Source organism: Staurois parvus, unplaced genomic scaffold (genome assembly GCF_062004578.1).
Source record: "Staurois parvus isolate SC_StPar_1 unplaced genomic scaffold, SC_StPar_1.0 ptg000414l, whole genome shotgun sequence".
Taxonomy (NCBI): domain Eukaryota; kingdom Metazoa; phylum Chordata; class Amphibia; order Anura; family Ranidae; genus Staurois; species Staurois parvus.
This window is the reverse complement of record NW_028318210.1, coordinates 2,684,442-2,708,421: the sequence shown is the minus strand read 5'-3', so window position 1 is coordinate 2,708,421 and position 23,980 is coordinate 2,684,442. Positions and strand designations below refer to the sequence as shown.

At 39.3% G+C, this 23,980-nt stretch overlaps 1 protein-coding gene across 6 annotated transcripts in view; it reads right to left on the bottom strand.

The window, feature by feature from the left end:
• Positions 1-1,359: 1,359 nt before the first annotated feature.
• SIPA1L1 (signal induced proliferation associated 1 like 1) overlaps positions 1,360-23,980 on the bottom strand; it is a 419,939-nt gene continuing 397,318 nt past the window's right edge. For all 6 annotated transcript variants that reach the window (XM_089686849.1, XM_089686852.1, XM_089686854.1 and 3 more), the window contains 2 exons: positions 15,536-15,617; positions 1,360-3,842 (listed from right to left, as the gene is read on the bottom strand). In XM_089686849.1, coding sequence (XP_089542975.1) covers positions 3,699-3,842; positions 15,536-15,617 — 226 coding nt within the window. In that variant the 3' untranslated portion in view covers positions 1,360-3,698. The remainder of the gene's footprint in view (positions 3,843-15,535; positions 15,618-23,980) is intronic.

The following is a 23,980-nucleotide window of genomic DNA, read 5'->3' as shown; positions in this document are numbered from 1 at the left end:
TATTTGTGTGAAAAAAAGGACATAAATCTCATTTATGTACAGTATTGCACGACTGCACAATTGTCAGTTAAACTAGCGCAGCGCTGTATAGCATCAAATGGCGTAAATTGCAGTATCTATACCATAGTTTGTAGACGCTATAACTTTCACACAAACCAACATACACTTATTGGAATTTTTTTTTACCGAAGATGTATAGCAAAATATATTTTGGCCTGAATTTATGGCGAAATTTGAGTTTATAGGATATTTTCTGTAACAGAAATGAGAAAATGTTTCCTTTTCAACATTTTTGGCCTTTTTTTGTTTATAGTGCAAAAAATATAAAACCCAGAGATGATCAAATACCATTAAAAGAAAGCTCTATTTGTGTGAAAATAGCATAAATTTCGCTTGAGTATAGCATTGCATGACCGTGCAATTACCAGAGCGCAGTAACACAAAAAATGGCCTGGGTCAGAAAGGGGGGTAAATCCTCTGGAGGGCAAGTGGTTAAGCATGTTAAATTGCTATGCATTTTGCAGGTTATTTTCTCCAACATCACATCCTTTTCCTGTTTGTAGGTTGAAAGAAGGAGGGAGGTAAAAAAATAGAGAGACAGTGGCAAACAGATTTTTGCTTTGGAGAGGCATTGGTAAATGGGATATATGGTGTTACAGTCCTAATTATTGTGATTGTGCTAGCTATATGGAGGAAGATGATGCTATTGAGTACATCCATTGCTCACACGAGATTAAAGGGCGGTTTTTGACCTTCTAGCAGATTTACAATGTCACTTATCTATTTCTATAAGCCCTGCCATTGAGACACCTCACTAGCCAGCTTTCCACTGCACACTCTCTACATCTATCTGCCATATGGGTCCTTGTAAGGGACAAAATAATTATTTTTTTCTCAATAGACTTGTGTAGCGTTAATGTGTATTGTGTTAAAGTGCGCCCTTGCGGTAACCTGCATTCTTCCAGAGTGGTAAAACACAGGTCGCTGCAGTATGTGAACAGGGTCTAATACATTTCTCACTTTTCGGGGAATGTGTACACAAATACACCCACCAATACCTATACACTGGGTGAATGTGATTAAGGGATGTCACCCACATACTCATATCCATGGTAATTTGTTAAAAAACCCCAACATTTTAGTAACACTTATGTATTTAGGCAATCCTAGCTTGCAGTTGTGGTTTTTATTATGCAGCACCAGCCAAACCCGTTGGAGTCCCCTTTACAATGGAAAATTATTATTTTTGTGAGTCATTCATGGAAGAACATTAGTGCGGCTCAAGATCCATGTCACTTGGCCAGTTCCCAACGTAATCTTCCTTTGCTTTACATTTTGAGAGTAAATAAAACACACCAATCTCTTTTAAAACCAGATTTATTGTCAGAATTTACAAGTTTTTCTGCAACCTTAGATACAATAGCTTTGTTGCAAAATTCTAATAAATAGCTGGTTTCGAGCACCTCCCATTTCCAGCAAAAAAAAAAAATCAAAACAATATTTCAGTACAGTTGAGAAAGGCTCGCAAAAAATCAATTTACAAGTTATACCAGCCATGACTATATAAATCTCCTTCATACACTCATTAAAAAAGACACTCAAACACTTTTGATCGCCATTGTAACATTTCACCAAAATGACACTGGCAAGGTAAAGAATTAAATGGTATGCTTTGTCGCCATGTGGATCAATATTTCTGTACATGCCTTTTATTTAGTTATTGAAACTGAAAATAATGCAAAAAAAGCATATTTCTACATTGCAAAGAAACATGTCTCAAGCTGTCACAGACTTTACTGATAAAGCATAGCAAACCATATTTTTTTCCTCCTTTTTAGAGAACAAATTACATTTTCTTACAAAATATAAATCTCTCATCCTAGATAGAATCTGGTAGCAAATATAGGGTTTAGTTTAAAAATTTAGATATAGGCAAACTGCAAACTGTTTGAGGATATGTATAGTTTATCTTATAGAACAATAGTAGCTTGTCTTCTGTGGGCCCCTGAGTGGGGGAAGGGGGTAGCATGTGACTTCATGTTTGTGACCATGGAAGGGGGATAGAATGTGACTTCATGTTTGTGACAGTGGAAGGGGGTAGCATGTGACTTCATGTTTTTCACAATGATTTCCTTGCGTGCTATGAAAGCTTCTGAATGTATACATAACAATCAGCAGTCCCAGTTCTGTTACGGCTTGCAGGACTTGCTTTGCAGTCTTTCTTGGACCACCATAAACCCCACAGGGCTTTGGAACACCTCCACCCCTGCAATTCCACCAGTGACCTCTAGAATAGAAAATGAAAACTGTGTGTGTGTACACGTGTGGGGGTGGTATAGGCGGGTGTAACTAAGAAATGATGTATGAAACTTTGCCTTTTCTTCCCATATATATTTTGCTGAAATCTTTAGCCAAAAGAAGAGCTGCATTCTGTTGCAGCACCAAAACCATTGTCACCCTCTCTGCTTCCATAGCAACAAAATTCCTACAACACATCCTGTAAACTATGCAGTATAGGATTTTATAATCTAGGTGGGTGTTTTTTTTTTATACTACAGAAAATTTTCAACCCCCACATTTGCTGTGCTAAAAAAAAATAATAATAATAATAATAACGCCGTGCATTTCTAGGTAAGATGAAAATTAAAAGCTGGTCTAAATACACAAACATTAGTGCTCCATTAAAAAAAACAAAACACCCTTTCCTTCTATTTTCATCACATTTTGTAAACAAGGCAGTGTCCACCAGGGACAAACATATTTTACAACAAAATGTAAGGACCAATAAACTATATATAATTAATACAAACTGCCAATTAAGTAGAGCGTAGTAAGGAATGCTATGGAAATTAGAGGAACATTATAGCACCTACATCATCATCATCCCCACATAAAGACAAAAGATAAGTCAGTGAAAAGCACAAAGCCGTAAGTAGTATGCAGGACACACACTGTATAATTTACTGTAGTTGAAATCAGTAAACCTTGAACTTGGCAGCATTCTAATCATTCTAAATCTGTTTAGTTTGCATAAAACCTCTGTATATATAGCTTGTCAACGAACTTGGGGATTATTGCTGTTTTGCAGGATAAATATGGAAATGTCACCATATCTATAATAAGGGCCTGGGGGATTGAGAATACACAAGAAGCCTTCTGTTCTATGGCTGTAGTGTACACTATATTACACCAACACGCAGACAAGCAAAGAAAGCTCCACACTCCTTGTTTGATAAACACAGCACATTAGAGAAGCTGTACTGTACAATTATTGGATGGCTTATGTTGGTTCTCTCTCCCAATTTTGCATCTGCAAAGAATTCCATGTGACTGAACTTTGAAAGCTAAACTAAAAAAATAAAACAAGTGATTACTGTGACAACAATTATTCCTGCCCAAAAGTATTCAGAAGTATTCAGGTTTGACAAACGTTTTCATTTTAAACTGTACATTATTTTCAGCAGAAATATTCACATTTCAGCAATTACTAGTAAGATTTCTTATTATTGCCAAGATTTAGGCAGTGATTATAGAGATACTTTGCTGAAATCATGCAGGCAGTTAGAGGGAAACAATGGGGAGAATCATTACTTTTCATCTGTACATTTGGATCCAAGTGCAGTTAAAGCTAACGTTCTATGGTGCACATCTGGAGACTAAGGGTCTAGTGTTCTGCACTGTGCAGTCTATTCTGTCCCTTAGCTCATATCTATAGTGTTAAACACCCATTCTGTGAACTTCTTCAGCTTGGCTGAGGCATTCTGGGATTCCTCCTGTAAGCGCAGGTTGTCTTCCCGCAGGAGTTGCACTTCTGCTTGGAGATTTGCTTTGTCTTCCTTTTCCTACAAGGGCACAAATACACCATGGTTAGCAATATTTCTCTATATATAGTTTATCACTATACAATAGAGGTAACAACAATGATGCTAATGGCATGCACAATACACTTTCATTCCTTGGGATTGCATTGAGAGAATGCAAATAAGCATCCAATTTGTTACTATGCAGCGCTAACTACAAGTTAAATCAGAGTTCCAGTTGATTTAAAAAAAATAAAAGTCAGCAGCTACAATCAAAGAAGAAAAATACATCTCAGTGTAGTATTTTAATGCAAACAGAAATTAATCCAAGAGAAAAAAATTCCAAGAGATATACTCGCACTGCCCCTGACGATGTCATTAATGATGAAATGTAAAGGAAGGAGTTATGGCGTCGATGTCATCGTGCATGTGGATGTGGTGGCCATCTTGTTGGTTTGAAACAACACTGGATGTATACAGCACTGTGATATTATGTTGTGTTTTTAATTGTTTCTAAATGTGAGTTTATCTTTAAATTCTATTTGCATTAATATACCACACTATAAGATGGCTTCTTTTCTTTGATCCATGTATTCTGGATTGTTGCTATCTATCCGGTTGGAGCTGACTCATCTATTAGGAGTGGTGCCATTGTGATCAAAGTTGGAAGTTATGCTGTGACGACCTATGGTGGTATTTTTTCTGCGCAATTTGACTGTCCTGACGAGTGGTCAAACCTTTTGGTTAGTGGCAGTTTATTTGGTGTGGTGGTGGTGATCCGTTCCCCGTTTTTTTCTACTCCTGTGAACACCATCTTTCTGAATCCACCTATCGGGGATTTTCAAAGGATTATTGGCTTTTTCCTCATCTGTACCATTTGATTGGACTTCCTTGATTGGATGTTAACATGATGGACAAGCTTTATTGTTTAATAATTAACTTGTAGTTAGCATTGCACTGTTATTTCCTATATGTTTTTACCATATTGTACCTGCGATATTGTGCTAGCCGCTTTCTTTAGTTTCATTGGTGCCCTAAAGCAATTCTTTATATTTTTATTGAATTGGTTACTATCGGCAACAAGGATAGTCCCTAAGATGATGTTAGTTCTACCCTAAAGCGAACCTTTGCTTTGCCCATGCCAAGCAACAGATCACTTTATTCATAATTTCCACACTGCTTAAGCATACCTTCTCTCTTTGCAGTTGGACACAGTGAAATGACATACTCGATACTTCCAGGAGTAAGGGAACATGCAACTCCCTCCCTGGTCTCTCACACGACAGCGTAGGTGCTTGTTGATGGACTGTTCAGTCATCCAGCACTTTCACATGGACATGTGAACAGAGCTGTGGGCTCTGCATAAGCTCCAATTCACGACCTGGTTCTTAATATTCTGGTCAATGGAACAAAAGAACGCCCAAATGCTTGACGCGCCTAAACATGTTTGCAAAATGCGGCTTTAGGCGCGTTAAGTGCATTATTTAAGCTGCTTCTTCTTCCCCTGGAGCAAAGGCATCCAAAGAAGGAAATAAAACATCCTGTGTGCATGAGGCATAAAGGTCAATTCTGTTTTGCTGTAAATAAAGGGTCTCCAAACTTTCCAAACAAAGGGCCAGTTTACTGTCTCTTAGACTTTAGGAGGGCCGGATTGTGGCCAGTGGGGGTAGAAAAAGTCTCAGGCCCAACATTAGTGAAAGTAAACAAGGTCTCAGGTGTGGTGTTCAGTCGTATAGTGCCTATGGTCAGTAGGAGGAGTAGTAGTGCCCCATCATTGCTATCACTGGAAGGAACATTGGTCCATCACGTTAGTGGATGGAATAGGGCTCCATCACTGATATTAGAGGGAAGAATAGTGTCCCTTTGCTGGTGTCAGTTGGGGGAATTATGCCCCACTTTTGGAGTCAGTGTTAGGAATAGTGCCACAAAGGCCAGATAAAGGCTAGCGCGGGTTGCAGTTTGGAGACCACTGCTGTAAAGGATAATATAGCCAGATAACGTGGTAAATTCAAACATAAATGTCTGTTTTCTCATAAAGAATATATGGCAATCTCCAATACAAATGTGTTTTTTAAAACATTTTTTGCAAGGTTTCCCAAGCTAATCTTCCTAACAGACTGTAATAAACAACAGTTAAGGTTATTCTATGAAAGCATAAATATCAGGGGCTCGGCAGATGAGAAAGCTTTCGGAACATATTGATGTATCACAGGAATTTTTCAACAAGAGCTTTCCAGGGACCATCCCTTTGCCTGGTGTGATAAAACAATCAGATGGGGTTAGTCAGAGAAACCTCCCAAGACATCTCTGATTACTCCTACACAGGCTGTTTACAGCGCTAAACCCAGATGAACCGAAAACCTGCATCTCCTAAAAGAGATTTCCACAGGAATATTATTTTTTGTACTCTACTGAGTGTACAGATCACATTACTGTATAAACTGAAAAATGCTTGAAGATTTAGCTTTCCTGTGAATCACTGAACTAATATTCAGTTGTATAAGCACTGTTTCTGAGAACTGCTTCACATCTGTGTTGTATGGAGTCGACCAACGTCTGGCACCTGTGAACAATTATTCAAACCCAGGACAATTGCACTACATTGCACAATTCCTTTGCATTTCTTGGTTTTACCTCAGAAACAGCATTTTTGATGTCACTCCACACATTTTCTATTGGATTAAGGTCCGGGGATTGGGCTGGCAACCCCATAATGTTAATCTTGTTGGTCTGAAACCAAGATATTGCACATTTACTGGTGTGTTTGGGGTCGTTGTCTTGTTGGAACACCCATTTCAAGGGCATTTCCTCTTCAGCATAAGGCAACACGACCTCTTCAAGTATTTTGATATATTCAAACTGATCCACGATTTCTGGTATGCGATAAATAGGATCAAAACCATAATATAGTGAAACATGCTTTACTGTCTTTACAGTGTACTGTGGCTTGAATTCAGTGTTTGGGGGTCGTCTGATAAACTGTCTCTGGCCACTAGACCCAAAAATAACAATCTTGCTTTCATCAGTCCACAAAATGTTGCGCCATTTCTCTTTAGGCCAGTCAATATGTTCTTTGGCAAATTGTAATCTCTTCAGCACATGTAATTTTTTCAGCAAGAGGACTTTTTGGGGGCTTCTTGCCGGTAGCTTGGCTTCACATAGGCATCTTCTAATTGTTACAGTACTCACAGGTAACTTTAGACCTTCTTTGATCATTTTTTCCATGTTTTCCCATTTTCTTCCATGTATTTCTGATTTTAATTTCCATTTTAAAGCATTTGAGATCATTTTAGCTGAGCAGACTATCAGTTTCTGCAGTTCTTAATATGTTTTCCCCTCTCCAATCAACCTTTTAATCCAAGTACGCTGTTCTTCTTAGTGTCTGGAACAACCCATTTTACTCAGAATTTCAGAGAGATATGCGTAGCATGTACATTTGCGGCCTTCATCCTTAAATAAGGGCCACTTGTTTGACACTTGTTTTTCACAGACTGAACGCCACACTGCTATTATTATGAACGTGTCCCTTTCAATGAATGATTCAATAACAGAATCAGCAGCATTCATGTCATGACTGTTGGGTCTGTTGGTTTTCTATTACTCTACTACACCTACTAGTAAATTATTTGCCACGCAGCAATATAATTTATACCAGTGATTGATCTGGTTAGTGATGTTGGACTGCTATTATGTTGAATACAACTGCATATACATCCCAGTTTATAGTTGGCATGCAATTATATCACCACTGGCCACTCAATGGCTGAAGAACAATACTGCATGACCCAGAAAAGGCAGTGGGTAAGATGGTGGCGATCTTTGATAGAGTGGCAATTGCAGCCCTGTCACTGCTGGAGTAGGGCTCACAGAGAGGTAAAGTGTGCCATAAAGGTACAAGCATGGTGTGCATACTTCTACATTATGGCAAGTTCTTACCCTCCACAATGTGGAATTTAGTTCCATTTTGGGACCATGCAAAAAAACAAAAAAAAAAATTCTAGATCAATAACTGGAAGGTTGCCTATTACACATTTTTCTTTAGCCTGTTACATTCTGCACATAGCAGTTGTATATTAAAATTTGTAGAAATATTTAAATTTAGATGTTTAAATTTGTTCCATGCAGAGATTGTATTAACTAATTTTTAAACAGAAAATTAAAAAGCATGAATTTGCCCAGGGATGCTATCATCCGCACAGCCTTTGTTACATAGACATACAGTCAGGTCTATAAATATTAGGACACCGACACAATTCTAACATTTTTGGCTCTATACACCACCACAATGGGTTTGAAATGAAACGAACAAGATGTGCTTTAACTGCAGACTGTCAGCTTTAATTTGAGGGTATTTACATCCAAATCAGGTGAACAGTGTAGGAATTACAACAGTTTGCATATGTGCCTCCCACTTGTTAAGGGACCAAAAGTAATGGGACAATTGGCTTTTCAGCTGTTGCATGGCCAGGTGTGTGTTATTCCTTCATTATCCCAATTACAATGAACAGATAAAAGGTCCAGAATTCATTTCAAGTGTGCTATTGGCATATGGAATCTGTTGCTGTCAACTCTCAAGATGAGATCCAAAGAGCTGTCACTATCAGTGAAGCAAGCCATCATTAGGCTGAAAAAACAAAACAAACCCATCAGAGAGATAGCAAAAACATTAGGCGTGGCCAAAACAACTGTTTGGCACATTCTTAAAAAGAAGGAACGCACCGGTGAGCTCAGCAACACCAAAAGACCCGGAAGACCACGGAAAACAACTGTGGTGGATGACCAAAGAATTCTTTCCCTGGTGAAGAAAACACCCTTCACAACAGTTGGCCAGATCAAGAACTCTCTCCAGGAGGTAGGTGTATGTGTGTCAAAGTCAACAATCAAGAGAAGACTTCACCAGAGTGAATACAGAGGGTTCACCACAAGATGTAAACCATTGGTGAGCCTCAAAAACAGGAAGGCCAGATTAGAGTTTGCCAAACGACATCTAAAAAAAGCCTTCACAGTTCTGGAACAACATCCTATGGACAGATGAGACCGAGATCAACTTGTACCAGAGTGATGGGAAGAGAAGAGTATGGAGAAGGAAAGGAACTGCTCATGATCCTAAGCATACCACCTCATCAGTGAAGCATGGTGGTGGTAATGTCATGGCGTGGGCATGTATGGCTGCCAATGGAACTGGTTCTCTTATATTTATTGATGATGTGACTGCTGACAAAAGCAGCAGGATGAATTCTGAAGTGTTTCGGGCAATGTTATCTGCTCATATTCAGCCAAATGCTTCAGAACTCATTGGACGCTTCACAGTGCAGATGGACAATGACCCAAAGCATACTGCAAAAGCAACCAAAGAGTTTTTTAAGGGAAAGAAGTGGAATGTTATGCAATGGCCAAGTCAATCACCTGACCTGAATCCGATTGAGCATGCATTTCACTTGCTGAAGACAAAACTGAAGGGAAAATGCCCCAAGAACAAGCAGGAACTGAAGACAGTTGCAGTAGAGGCCTGGCAGAGAATCACCAGGGCTGAAACCCAGCGTCTGGTGATGTCTATGCGTTCCAGACTTCAGGCTGTAATTGACTGCAAAGGATTTGCAACCAAGTATTAAAAAGTGAAAGTTTGATTTATGATTATTATTCTGTCCCATTACTTTTGGTCCCTTAACAAGTGGGAGGCACATATGCAAACTGTTGTAATTCCTACACCGTTCACCTGATTTGGATGTAAATACCCTCAAATTAAAGCTGACAGTCTGCAGTTAAAGCACATCTTCTTTGTTTCATTTCAAATCCATTGTAGTAGTGTACAGAGCCAAAAATGTTAGAATTATGTCGATGTCCCAATATTTATGGCCCTGACTGTATATACATACACTTAAAGTGATATTAACACCAAATGATGGGACTTTAAATACCCCTCCACGGGTCAATTATACGCATAACAACATAATTAAAAATATTTTGCAACACTTTATTCCACTTATAGAAGAACATTATTGCATTAAAAACATTAGTAATATAGGATGTAAAATCTGTCCCTTATCTCCCACATATAGTGGTGGAGGGACTGTTACATTGGAGTCCTATAGAGATCTGAATTGTAGGTCAACGCAATTCGCGGAATAACCCACTTCCTCAGGACCTTAGATCTCAAAGAAGTGCATATGGTAATCACTACAATATTATTGAAAATATGAAAAAATTAGATCATTACAGTAATTACACACGTAGTGAACTTTACTACATTGCTAATCCCAAAAGAAAAAGGAAGAAAGGAGGGAGGAAAAGGGGGGGGGGGATATATATATATATATTACACACACACAAATATATTTTATATATATATATATATACATATATATATATATACATATATATACATATATATATATACATATATATATATATATATATATACACACATATACACACACACATACATACATAAGGCTACGTTCACACTAGCCTTGTTAGCAAGCGGCAGACAGGCATTTGGGAAGCGTATTTATTGTTTCCCAAACGCCTGGGAAAATTCTGCACATTGCAGCACATGGTGCTGTTCAAACGGGAGTGTTAGCGTCGTGGCAAAACGGACACCTCTGGTCGAGTCAGGAGAAGTTGAAGCCTCCTATTCAAGTCTATGGTGCCGCTCCGCAAACGCCCGACCGGCATTTGCGGTGTGGTTGCGGGGCGTTTGCGGAGCGTTTATACCATTCAAACTTAATTATAGGCGTTTGTGGGGCGTTTAACGCTTGACAAACGCCTAGCAACCTCCGCAAAACCGCGCATGAGGCGTTTGCGGAGTGTTAAAAACGCTCCGCAAACGCCGCACCAACGCTTGTCAACTGCTATAGGGGTGTTTGGCAAGAGTTGGAAGAACAGTCAAGTGTGAACGAGCCCTAATTGAAAAATATATACATAAATAAATATTGAACTACATACAGTTGTGCTCAAAATAATAGCAGTCAGACATCACTAACCTGATCAATCACTGTTTTTGGTAGAAATTATATTTCTACATGGCAAATAATTTACTAGCAGGTGTAGTAGAGTAATAGAAATCCAACAGATCCATTAGTCATGACATGCATGCTGCTGATTCTGTGTAATTGAATCACTAATTGAAAGGGGCATGTTCAAAATAATAGCAGTGTGGAGTTCTATTAGTGAGGTCATTCATTCTTTGAAAAACAGGTGGCAATTATTGTTCTTATTTAAGGAAGAAAGGCAGGAAATGTTGTACATGCTGGTTACAGTGCATTTTTCTCTGAAATTCTGAGGAAAATGGGTTGTTCCAGACATTGTTCAGAAGAACAGCGTACCTTGATTAAAAAAGGTGATTGGAGAGGGGAAAACATATAAAGAAGTGCAGAAAATGATAGGCTGCTCAGCTAAAATGATCGCAAATGCTTTAAAATGGCAACCAAAACCTGAAAGACGTGGAAGACGTGGAAGAAAGCGAAAAACTACCATTCGAATGGATAGAAGAATAGCCAAAATGGCAAGGACTCAGCCAACAATCAGCTCCAGGAAGATCAAAGGTGGTCTAAAGTTAACTGTGAGTACTGTTACAATTAGAAGACGCCTATGTGAAGCCAAGCTATCTGCAAGAAGCCCCCGCAAAGTCCCACTGTTGAAAAAAAGACATGTGCTGAAGAGGTTACAATTTGCCAAAGAGCACATTGACTGGCCTAAACACTAAAGAGAAATGGCGCAACATTTTGTGGACTGATGAAAGTAAGATTGTTCTTTTTGGGTCTAGTGGCCGGAGACAGTTTGTCAGACGACCCCAAACACTGAATTCAAGCCACAGTACACTGTGAAGACAGTGAAGCATGGTTGCGCAAGCATCATGATATGGGGATGTTTCTCATACTACGGTGTTGGGCCTATTTATCGCATACCAGGGATCATGGATCACTTTGAATACATCAGAATATTTGAAGAGGTCATGCGGCCTTATGCTGAAGAGGAAATGCCCTTGTAATGGGTGTTCCAACAAGACAACGACCCCAAACACACCAGTAAACGTGCAACATCTTGGTACTAGATAAACAAGATTGACATTATGGAGTGGCCAGCCCAATCCCTGGATCTTAATCCAATAGAAAACTTGTGGGGTGACATCAAAAATGCAGTTTCTGAGGCAAAACCAAGAAATAGAGAAATAGAGAAGAACTGTGGAATGTAGTCCAGTCATCCTGGGCTGGAATACCTGTTCACAGGTGCCAGAAGTTGGTTGACTCCATGCAACACAGATGTACAGCAGTTCTCAGAAACAACTAAATATTAAGTGATTCAAAGGAAAGCAAAATCTTCAAACATTTTTCAGTTCATATAGTGAATGTTTGAGTTTGTAAAGAAGAATACAAACACTGCTATTTTTTTGAACAGTCTAATATTCACTTTTCTTCTATTTTTTTTTTTTTAGAGTAACAACACAAATTTGATATATTTTTCTTCATGTTTTGATTTGGAATAGAATGTGTAGTGTTCCCAATGCATTTGTGTGTATGGAAATAAAAGCAATTAGAAGGATTTTGAGCTTTATTCACTTTTTTCAACACACTGCTATTATTTTGAACACAACTGTACATGTATCTAAGAAGGACCTCATTCCCTGAAAGCAAATGTTATACAATTAAAACTAACCATGTGCACCAAACAATGTTTCCGAGATGCACCATATAAACCTGAGGACAGAGTGCATATTCTGCATGGTCTCAACAAACTAACGTCCTGAAAATCCATTCAGGAACTACCCCCTATATTCCCCTCCCTTGGTAGGTGGTACTAACTGATGGCTGTCCACACCTTCCGGATGAGAACTAAAAAAGGGACTCCAAAATCCGGATGGTGTAGGAAGGCACTTTCTCTGACCAATACCAGCTATCATAATTGGGGTGTATGAGACTCAGTGAAGTGAATCTGGCGGCTACCTAAGCCGTTCACCCAACCACCCTCTTCCGGAAAACACTGTGGACCGCATACAGCCATATGCACTCTGTCCTCAGATTTATATGATTAGTCTACCTTAATGGAGCTTGTGTTCACTTTATTGCATTGGTATCGGAAACATTGTTTAGTGCACATGGTTAGTTTTAATTGTATGGCATTTGCTACTACTACTGTTTACAGTGAGCCTTGTAGGATACTTTTTCTCATTAGGGGCCTTTGCTGCCATTTTACACCCCTAACATTTACTCGACTATATTTAATTCACCGCCGGAAGCATAGTTTGATGCACATGGCTAGTGTTAATTGCATTGCATTTTCTTTCAGGGATCGATGTCCTGCTTTCCCTGATTCCTCTGGTTAGTGAGGACACATGAGACATATATCTGACCCATACATTCAACAATTCACTACTGTTTAAGGTAAGCCTTGTGTGATATTTTATCTCACTAGGGGCTTTATGTTGTTACTTTATACCCCTAATATCTACATGAATATATTTAATCTACTGCCCTTACGTGGAGTGATGTATTATGTTGAATAATCGGTATAATCCTGTTCGGTAGTTGGATATGTGGATGTTTGTCATTTTTTATATATGGTATATTGATTTTTTTCGTTTTTCTTCCCTTTTTAGTCCACTACTTCCCCCTAGGTAGTGGTCTTCCCATGGGCAGGCAGAACATACCAAGTTAGGGCTCTCCATCAATTTTTGAACATATCATTTGTTTTCTAGTGCCTTTACATTTTGTGGCACCTTGGACCGCAATAAGGGACACAAAGATACATGTATGTATTTCAATATTTATTTTTAATTTTTTTTCTCCCTTTTCCTCCCTCCTTTCTTCCTTTTTCTTTTGGGCTTAGCTATGTAATAAAGTTCATTATGTGTATAAATACTGTAATGATCTAATTTTTTTCATCTTTTAAATAATATTGTAGTGATTACCATATAAACGTCTTACCCCGCGAAACGAATCAACCTACAGTTCAGACTTCCATAGGACTCCAATGTAACAGTCCCTCCACCACTATATGTGGGAGATAAGGGACAAATTCTACATTCTATATTACTAATGTTTTCAATGTAATCATGTTTTTATATCAGTGGAATAAAGTGGCGTAAAATATTTTTAATTAGGGTGTTATGTGTATATTTGACCCTTGGAGGGGTATTTAACCACCTCCCATCTGGCCGTTGTATATAAACGGCTGGACAGTGGCAGTGCAGGGTCAGGTGGCCGTTTATAAACGGCCTCTTTGCACCCTGCGCGCACAGCACCGCGATCCGGTACCTGCTGCAGTGGAATACCGTTCATCGGACGGGACCTCTCTGCGAGGTCCCGATCATGTGATCACTGATTGGCCAATCAGTGATCACATGCAGAGTAGTAAGCAAGATGTCACTTCTGACATCATTGCTTACTACATGTGAAATCTGTGAATGATCACAGAGGTCACATGGTACAAGGCTATTCACAACAGCCTTGTACCATGTGACAAGCTGTGACCAATCACAGCTCACACAGTAGTTCTCAATGGCTGCAAGAATGCAGCTAGAGAGGAGAAATTATTGATTTTACAGCCTTTATGGGTGTAAAAGCAATCAGTGTAAAAAAAAAAAAAAAAAAAAAAAAATCTTCATCACCCCCCCACAAGTAGTACAGTGTCAACATAAATAATAAAAAAAAGTAAAAAAAAAAAGTAAAAAAAAAATTTAAAAAGTATAATTTTTGGTTATAAACGAATTTGGATTATTTTATTTTTTTTACTAAAAAGATAACAGAATAAATTTTGGCCAAGATTTATGATGAAATGTTATTTGCAAAATTTTATAAGAAAAACACTTTTTTTCAAAATTTTGGGACTTTTACCATTTACATAGCAAAAAAATAAAAATCCCAGTGGTGAATAAATACCACCAAAATAAAGCTTTTTTGGTCTCAAAAAAATGCTAAAAAATTCATATGGGTATAGTGTTGCATGACAGCGCAATTGTCATTCAAATTGTGATAGCACTGAAAGCTGAAAACTGGCCTGGACAGGAAGGGGGTAAAAGTGTCCGGACTGGAAGTGGCTAAAGTCCCATCATTTGTTGTTTCTTTAAGATTATGGTTTCAAAAGGGATGATACCCTCCAATGGCATAACCTATCAACAGCACCTACTCCCTATACATTGGTCTTCTTTTTCTTACCACTGAGTCCTCATGCACACTTGACGTTTTTACAGCGGCTGTTTTTGGCTTTTGGCGTTTTTTTCTACAGCTAGTAAACCACCCAGCATGTTATCCTATGTGTCCATGCACACATAGACTGTAATCAACATTTTTTGGCTGGAAAAAAAACCCCAGGACTGGTGGGTTTCTAGAGGAGTTTTTCAGCTGTAAAAACGCTCTAACGCTGAAAAACGCCGCAAACCAGCATTTTTTGACATTTTTTGGATCAAAAAAAAATTTGGGGGGGTCAAAAAACCCCCCAAAAACCACTAACACGGAAAAACATGGGAAAACGCCACTAAACGATAATGCAAAAACTTCAAATAAAGCTGGAAAACTCACGTTTTCTTTTTTATGTGACTTTTCATAGCTAACATTACCAGCGTTCTCAAAACATCCAGTGTGTATGAGGACTGACTGGCTAACATAACCAACAATAATTTTATTACAACTACTTTTCATAAAGGAATCCCAGTGTTCATGTGTTATTAAAATAACATACTACAATAAAGTTACTCCAACAGATAACTTCATTTTAATTATTCTTAATGACTGATGTACCTTTTGTAGGTCATACTGCAGCAATTTCAGCATGTTCTCCAGCTGTTCAACCTTTGAGGCTAGGGAAGTAGGAGAATCTTTCCTATAGAGAGATTTAAAGAGACATGTTAAAATGGTAGTTTAACCACAATAGAGGCTGTATTCAGTACTGCCTACTGCAAAAAAAAAAAAAAAAAAAAAAGGGTTTCAGGGCATTGTAGCTATTCTAACCTATAAGATGTAGCCGCTGTAACTGATGAGACCCAGATAAGTCAAACTGACCAGGAACATTTTAGAAATTGCTCATGTGGACCAGTGTTCATTTACCTCATCTAATATACTCTTATAAACTAAAAAAAACACTAAAATTGTATTACTTAAGTATTGTATTTATTTATTATTACTGTAAACAGTGATTCTTAAGCCCCTTTCACACGAGGTGGACTCCAGCGTGATCAGCAAGGGATCTGTCTGCTGATCCCCCACTGATCAGAGTAGAGCAGGCAGCTGAAGGGTCTGTGTCCGCTCAGATCCCCTTCCATTTTTTTTTTCAGTGGACCGGATCGGATTGGAGTCAGGCAGGTGTAAACTGACACAAGTCCATTTACACCTGCTGGTTCACAGGGGTGAATGGAGAGTTCAATCAAGTCCGCCTAAGAAGCTGACAGGTGGACCTGATATGACCCTTGTGTGAATGGAACCTTGGACTATCCACTATCATCAGAAGTACCTTAGAAGCATACTTTTCAGAAATTGCTTTGATGCATTCAGAAACCACTTTTTTATTTATTGATTTATTTCTAGGTACTTATACAATGCCGTCAATCTATGCAGCCCTTTATATATATATATATATATATATATATATATATATATATATATATATATATATATATATATATATATATATATATATATATATATATATATATATATATATATATATATATATATATATATATATATATATATATATATATATATATAGTACATCAGTCTCTAACCCTTAAGGGGCATACAATCTAAGGTCCCTAGTTTACATTCATACATACACATACTAGGACCAATTTAAACAGGATCCAATTAACCTACCAGAGGAAACTCACAAAAGGGACAGGGAGAACATGCAAACCCCAGGCAGGTGGTGCCGTGGTTGGGATTCAAACCAACGACCCTAGTACTGCCAGGTGGAAGTGCTAACCATTTGGCCACTGTGTTGTCCCTTTCTTATCCATATACAAAGCTTTGAACTATTAATCTTTGCTGAAGACTCACATTTTTAGTAACATCTGTGTGCCCCTTCAAATTTGTCATATATAAAAGGGTCACTTTTTTTTCCAAAAAACATTCCTCATGCATTGCAGCATTGCCAACACATTACGTACCCCTCCTCTGCCATTCAAATACTTGCTCCTGCCCCCCTCCAAATATTTACGTCTTGCACAGCCTGCCTGAAAAAAAATCCTTAGTAGCTGACCCTCACTTTCCCTCACCTTAATGGCAGGACGATCCAGACATTAGAAGTGCCCCCACAGCTGTTGCTCTGGCTTGTTCAAACACTGAGCATGCACTATACATACAGCCAGTCCTGACATGAAGGGGGATGGGGGGGAGTCAGCAATAAGGTCGTTTTTACAGGCAGGCTGCTCATTGCCTACATGTATGGAGGGGGACAGGGGCAATTATTAAAACAGTGGAGAATGCAAGCAGGATATTTTTTTTTTGAAAAATGGTCATTAAAGGTGCACTAAACCTTTAAGAACTATGCAACTGAATGCAACTTCAATGTGTTATAGTTATTCAAAGAATAACTATAAATACATCCTGCTAGAGAAAAAAAAGCACTTTCAAACTAAATAAATTACATCCCAGCGGTTTCTATCATTGTTTCCAATAAAACACTATTTGCACTTCTTTGTAGCACATGCAGCTGCAGCAAAAATAGCTTTACCTACATAATGTACACCATACAAAGGTTTGAAAAGAATGAACTAAACAAAAGAATTCTGGCTAAGCATGCTAGGCAGAGGGACATGCTTTAGTGTGTGTATATTATAAACATTATGTGCCCTTTTTGTCAATCTGTTGCTTGAAAGACCCAGTTCTGAGACATGTTCAAGACCTACTGTACCCTGTCTGCGTCTCCTTCCAGCAGCTGTTGGCTACAAAGAAGTCTAAGGGGAAATCTTAGAACCTACGGAGCTAGAAAGGCATAGTATGTGGTTCAAAGACTGGGAATTTCAAATGGCAAAGTAGAGGAGAATCCCCTTTAACAGTTCTTTAGCAAACAAAGACATCTAAAAGGGAGGTATGCATCTATTGTTCACAGAGAAAAACCTCTAAAAGTAATGGGTATAAGGATTATGTTCTGAAAATGCAAATGTTACACAGACACTAAATTTAGCCAAATGGTGGCAAGAAAAAGTATGTGAACCACTTGGACTTAACTGGTTATCTGCAGTATTGATCTTAATCTTAATAAAAGTAGGGGTATTTCTTCTACCCCTACTGGTGCTAACTCTGGAGACCCTACAATATCTAACAAGGATGGCATAATTTCTCAAACCCATAATAACCAAGGTATTACTTCCCAGCACACTAAAGAGCCTGGTATATCCACTCCACCCGAATTGGCTAGTTGTACAGACAGTGCTTCTACCAGTACTTCCTCCTCTTTTTTATGCCTCACCCCCCACTCGGGCCCAGTAAAAAGAAAGCTCACAAAAGAGGCAGGAGAGGGGGAAAAATCTAGACACCACCAAAAAAGGCAAATGGCCGACACTTACTTCCTACACACTTACTGACAATGATATCTCTCATATGAGGTCTCAATTTTTGCTCCCACTATATGACCCCAGCCATTTATTGTATTTAAAGATCTCAATAGATTTATTAGAAACCTTACACTTAAACGACGACACTAAGGGCTGATGATAGTTCTAATATAGACATTTCTGAAGTTTCCGACATGTCCTTTGATTCTGTCGACCTGTTGGCTCTTGCCAATCTTGAGGAGCTGCAGGTTGACTCTTGGGATGAAAACCTGATGGAACTTACTCAGCATTTGGCCTCATCCCCACCCATTCAACACACAACCTTTAGACCCAAGTCTATTTTTAGCCCTACTTACGCTAAAAGTCCTTTTTTGGAAGCTTTTTATCAAGTTGTGTACACAGAATTAGTCAACATGTGTAAGAAAGTTACTTCCAGTATCAGTCATAATCTAACCAGGGTGGAACAAAAAGCTGTTGAAGACTTATCTCTTAACTCCAATTATTATTACAAAATCAGCTGACAAAGGTGGAGCTATAGTGATCCAGGATAAAGTGGACTATGTTAGAGAAGCAGAGTGTCTTCTCTGACTCTAGAACGTATAAGAAATTTAGAAAAGGATCTCTCACCTGAGTTCATCATTGAGGCGAATACCCGCGTAGATAAATCCAAGCAACAGGGAGTCATCAACAAGGCGGAGGCTGCTTTTTTTCAGAAATAATTTCGAAAATCCACAAGGATCCTAGTAACCCTCCAGGGCACCCCATAGTGGAAAGCATCACTAGTGGATTTTCGCTATATATTGACCTGTTTTCGCAGCCCCTAGCTCAATCATTTACCAGCCTATATTATGCGATGGTATACACCTCATGAAATCGCTAAGTAAGTACACCTGGGAGCCCACCTGGATGTATGTTCTTTGTATACATCTATACCCCATGATATTGGAGTCTCATCTGTGCAACACTTCCTTAGGGAAGACCCCTTATTGAGTCATTCACAGTCCAATTTCATTGTGGAAGCTACTAGGTTTTACCTATCCCACAATTATTTTTGTTTTGATGATGAATTTTAAATTTACAAATTACTGGCACAGCTATGGGGGCTAATTTTGCCCCCCAGTTACGCCAATTTAACAATGGGTTTCTGGGAGGCTTATTACATTTGGTGTAACAATCCCTTTTCTGCCCACATAGTGTTTTATGGGCAGTATATAGATGACATGGTCATCATTTGGGAAGGTTCAGATTCTGATGTCCATGCCTTTGTCTCCTATTGTATTGCCAACACATTCGGTCTGTCATTCACATCTGAGTGCAACAGTTCTCTGGCTTTTTTAGATCTTACTATGTCATGAAGAGAAAACCATATATGCTACCAACTACACTAAACCAACAGCTGGTAATTCTTTTCTACACTTTTCAAGCTGTCACCATCCCCGTTGGGTCAACAACTGTCCCAAAAGCCAGTTTTGTCGCTTGCAACACAATTGCAACAGAGCACAGGACTATATACAACATAACCAACATAGGAAACAAAAGTTCCTCTACAAAGGGTATCCACCAGACAGGTTAGAGGAGGCTTACCAACCCTACCTTAACCACCTGTCGCCCGCCATATAGTACAATGATGGGCGCAAGGTGGTCCTCTCATTCTGGGATGACGTCACATGACGTCATCCCATTCTAACCATGCATGTGCAGCTCCGGGAGCGCGCAGCGCGGCGATCGGCAGTGCACTGTGTCCCTCGGACACAGTGGATCACCGATCAACAGTAAGAGCCGAAGATGTCAGCTCTGTCATGTGATCAGCTGTGTCCAATCACAGCTGATCACATGTAAACAGGGAAATGCCGGTTATTGGCATTTCTCTCCTCACGAGCTGTCACGCTGACAGCTCGAGAGGAGAGCCGGTAATCGGCATTCCTCAGAAGGGACATGTACACTGATTATCAGTGTGCCCTGATGATCTGTGTAGCCCCTTCAGTGCCACCTGTCAGTGTCCATCAGTGCCACATTTCAGTGCACATCAATGCCACATATCAGTGCCCATCTGAGCTGCCGTTCAGTGTCACCCATCAGTGCCACCTATCAATGCCAGTCAGTGCCGCCTATAAGTGTCAGTCAGTGCCGCCTATCAGTGTGCATCAGTGCCGCCTATCAGTGCTGCCCATCAGTGCCGCCTAACAGTGCCAGTCAGTGCTGCCTTTCAGTGCCCATCATTGATGCCTTTCAATGCCCATCAGTGCCACCTACCAGTGCCTCATCAGTGCCACCTATCAGTGTCCATCAGTGCAGCCTATCAGTGCCCATCACTACAGCCTCATTAGCACACATCAGTGAAGGAGAAAATTCACACTTATTTACAACATTTTATAACAAAAACTAAGACAAACATTTTTTTTTCAAAATTTTCAGTGGTTTTTGGTTTAAGAAAAAAATAAAAAACCCAGAGGTGATTAAATACCACCAAAATAAAGCTCTATCTGTCACAAAAAAATGATAAAAATGTCATATGGGTACAGTGTTGCATGACCGCGCAATTGTCATTCAAATTGTGACAGCGCTGAAAGCTGGAAATTGGCCTGGGCAGGAAGGGGGTATAAGTGCACTGTAGGCAAGTGGTTAAAGAGAACTCTGTTGTCAAACATCCAGCTGACACCACTAACCCTGTTTGTTTTGTTACCCAATTTCATTGTAAACATAGGAAGTTGTAACAAATCTTTAAGAGACATTGGTCCATCTTGTTAGAGGATCCACATCTATCCTCTGCCATCACTCAGGCCCCCAAAATTACATATAGGAAAGCCCCTAGTGTTAAAAACAAAATTGCACCCAGTAAATTGAAACAGACTGTACCACAGCCTAAATCCCTTTCTTTGAAAGGAATGTACCAGTGCAGAAAACCCCTATGCCTAACGTGTAAACATGTTACACATGGTCAAAAGCAGTTTCAGGTTAAGAACAAAACATATGATATCAAAACATTTTACAATTGTTCCTCTGAATATGTCATTTATTGCCTCACTTGCCCTTGTGGATTATTCTGCGTGGGTAGAACCACGCGGACACTGAGGAAACGTTTTGGTGAACATTGCCAATTCTTGGAGGAAGGTGTTGAAAAGCACAGCATACCTAAGCACTTCCAAGAGCACCATGGCAAATGCTCCAAAAGCCTAAGGGTTTGGGTCATTGAGGGGATCTCTAACACATACCCACCTGCTGAACATTTCAAAAGATTATGTGAACAAAAGACCTACGGGATATACATTTTGGACAAGCTTTCCCCTATGGGTCGCAATGAAGAGATAGAAATTAGTACTATTATTTGTTTTTTGGTAATACAGCTCTGTGTTCCACGTCGTGGACCTATGAACATTGTCCCACATATAACTGAGTGGAAAATGGTCTGAATATATATTTCTCCCTTTCCCCCCTTTTGGATTTAATCCCTTTTTCTGATGGATTTAGTTTTCTTATGTATCAGGTTTAATACAGTATTACTGTACCTTTACATAAACACCATGATTTCTCTAATCATTTAAATATCTGATAATCACATCATTATCCTATCTTTAGCTACCTTTTTAGTGAAAAATAGCGCAGGATTCCATAACTGAAATATTTCCTTTTTTTAAATTGTTTTATTATTTTATACCCCTTGTATTTTATTATTATTATTTTCTTTCATTCTTATTACTTTTTAATTTTCATGTGGTCGTCCATGTGCATGTGTTTGTGTGTGTACGTAAATATAAGTACATACATATCACATGGCTTTTTATTAAGATACATTCCCGCTATGTTAATTGATTCTGTTTGTTCCCAAGATCTTCCCTAGTAGTGTATAAGACCTCCCTTACTCCACCCATATACAGTCAGGTCCATAAATATTGGGACATCGACACAATTCTAACATTTTTGGCTCTATACACCACCACAATGGATTTGAAATGAAACAAACAAAATGTGCTTTAACTGCAGACTGTCAGCTTTAATTTGAGGGTATTTACATCCAAATCAGGTGAACGGTGTAGGAATTACAACAGTTTGCATATGTGCCTCCCACTTGTTAAGGGACCAAAAGTAATGGGACAATTGGCTTCTCAGCTGCTCCATGGCCAGGTGTGTTTTATTCCCTCATTATCCCAATTACAATGAGCAAATAAAAGGTCCAGAGTTCATTTCAAGTGTGCTATTTGAATTTGGAATCTGTTGCTGTCAACTCTCAAGATGAGATCCAAAGAGCTGTCACTATCAGTGAAGCAAGCCATCATTAGGCTGAAAATAAACAAAACAAACCCATCAGAGAGATAGCAAAAACATTAGGCGTGGCCAAAACAACTGTTTGGAACATTCTTAAAAAGAAGGAACGCACCGGTGAGCTCAGCAACACCAAAAGACCCGGAAGACCACAGAAAATAACTGTGGTGGATGACCGAAGAATTCTTTCCCTGGTGAAGAAAACACCCTTCACAACAGTTGGCCAGATGAAGAACACTCTCCAGGAGGTAGGTGTATATGTGTCAAAGTCAACAATCAAGAGAAGACTTTACCAGAATGAATACAGAGGGTTCACCACAAGATGTAAACCATTGGTGAGCCTAAAAAACAGGAAGGCCAGATTAGAGTTTGCCAAACGACATCGAAAAAAGCCTTCACAGTTCTGGAACAACATCCGAGTATGGAGAAGGAAAGGAACTGCTCATGATCCTAAGCATACCACCTCATCAGTGAAGCATGGTGGTGGTAGTGTCAGGGCGTGGGCCTGTATGGCTGCCAATGGTACTGGTTCTCTTGTATTTATTGATGATGTGACTGCTGACAAAAGCAGCAGGATGAATTCTGAAGTGTTTTGTGCAATATTATCTGCTCATATTCAGCCAAATGCTTCAGAACTCATTGGACGCCGCTTCACAGTGCAGATGGACAATGACCCAAAGCATACTGCAAAAGCAACCAAAGAGTTTTTTAAGGGAAAGAAGTGGAATGTTATGCAATGGCCAAGTCAATCACCTGACCTGAATCCGATTGAGCATGCATTTCACTTGCTGAAGACAAAACTGAAGGGAAAATGCCCCAAGAACAAGCAGGAACTGAAGACAGTTGCAGTAGAGGCCTGGCAGAGCATCACCAGGGATGAAACCCAGCGTCTGGTGATGTCTATTTGTTCCAGACTTCAGGCTGTAATTGACTGCAAAGGATTTGCAACCAAGTATTAAAAAGTGAAAGTTTGATTTATGATTATTATTCTGTCCCATTAATTTTGGTCCCATAACAAGTGGGAGGCACATATACAAACTGTTGTAATTCCTACACCGTTCACCTGATTTGGATGTAAATACCCTCAAATTAAAGCTGACAGTCTGCAGTTAAAGCACATCTTGTTTGTTTCATTTCAAATCCATTGTGGTGGTGTATAGAGCCAAAAATGTTAGAATTGTGTCAATGTCCCAATATTTATGGACCTGACTGTAGGTTCCTGAACCAATATAAATGGGGACTGTCGTCCTAGCCAATCAGGTTTGACAAAGAAGCTGATTGGCGCTCTGAAACGCGTTACCTAAGCTACGGATCCTCCTTCCATGACACCACTTCTGGTCTTGCAGCCCATGGTGGGTTTTTTTTAATGTCACTTACGGTTCTGCGGTCCTTTTCAACTACAGGAGCCAATGCGCTCCGTGGAGCACAGATG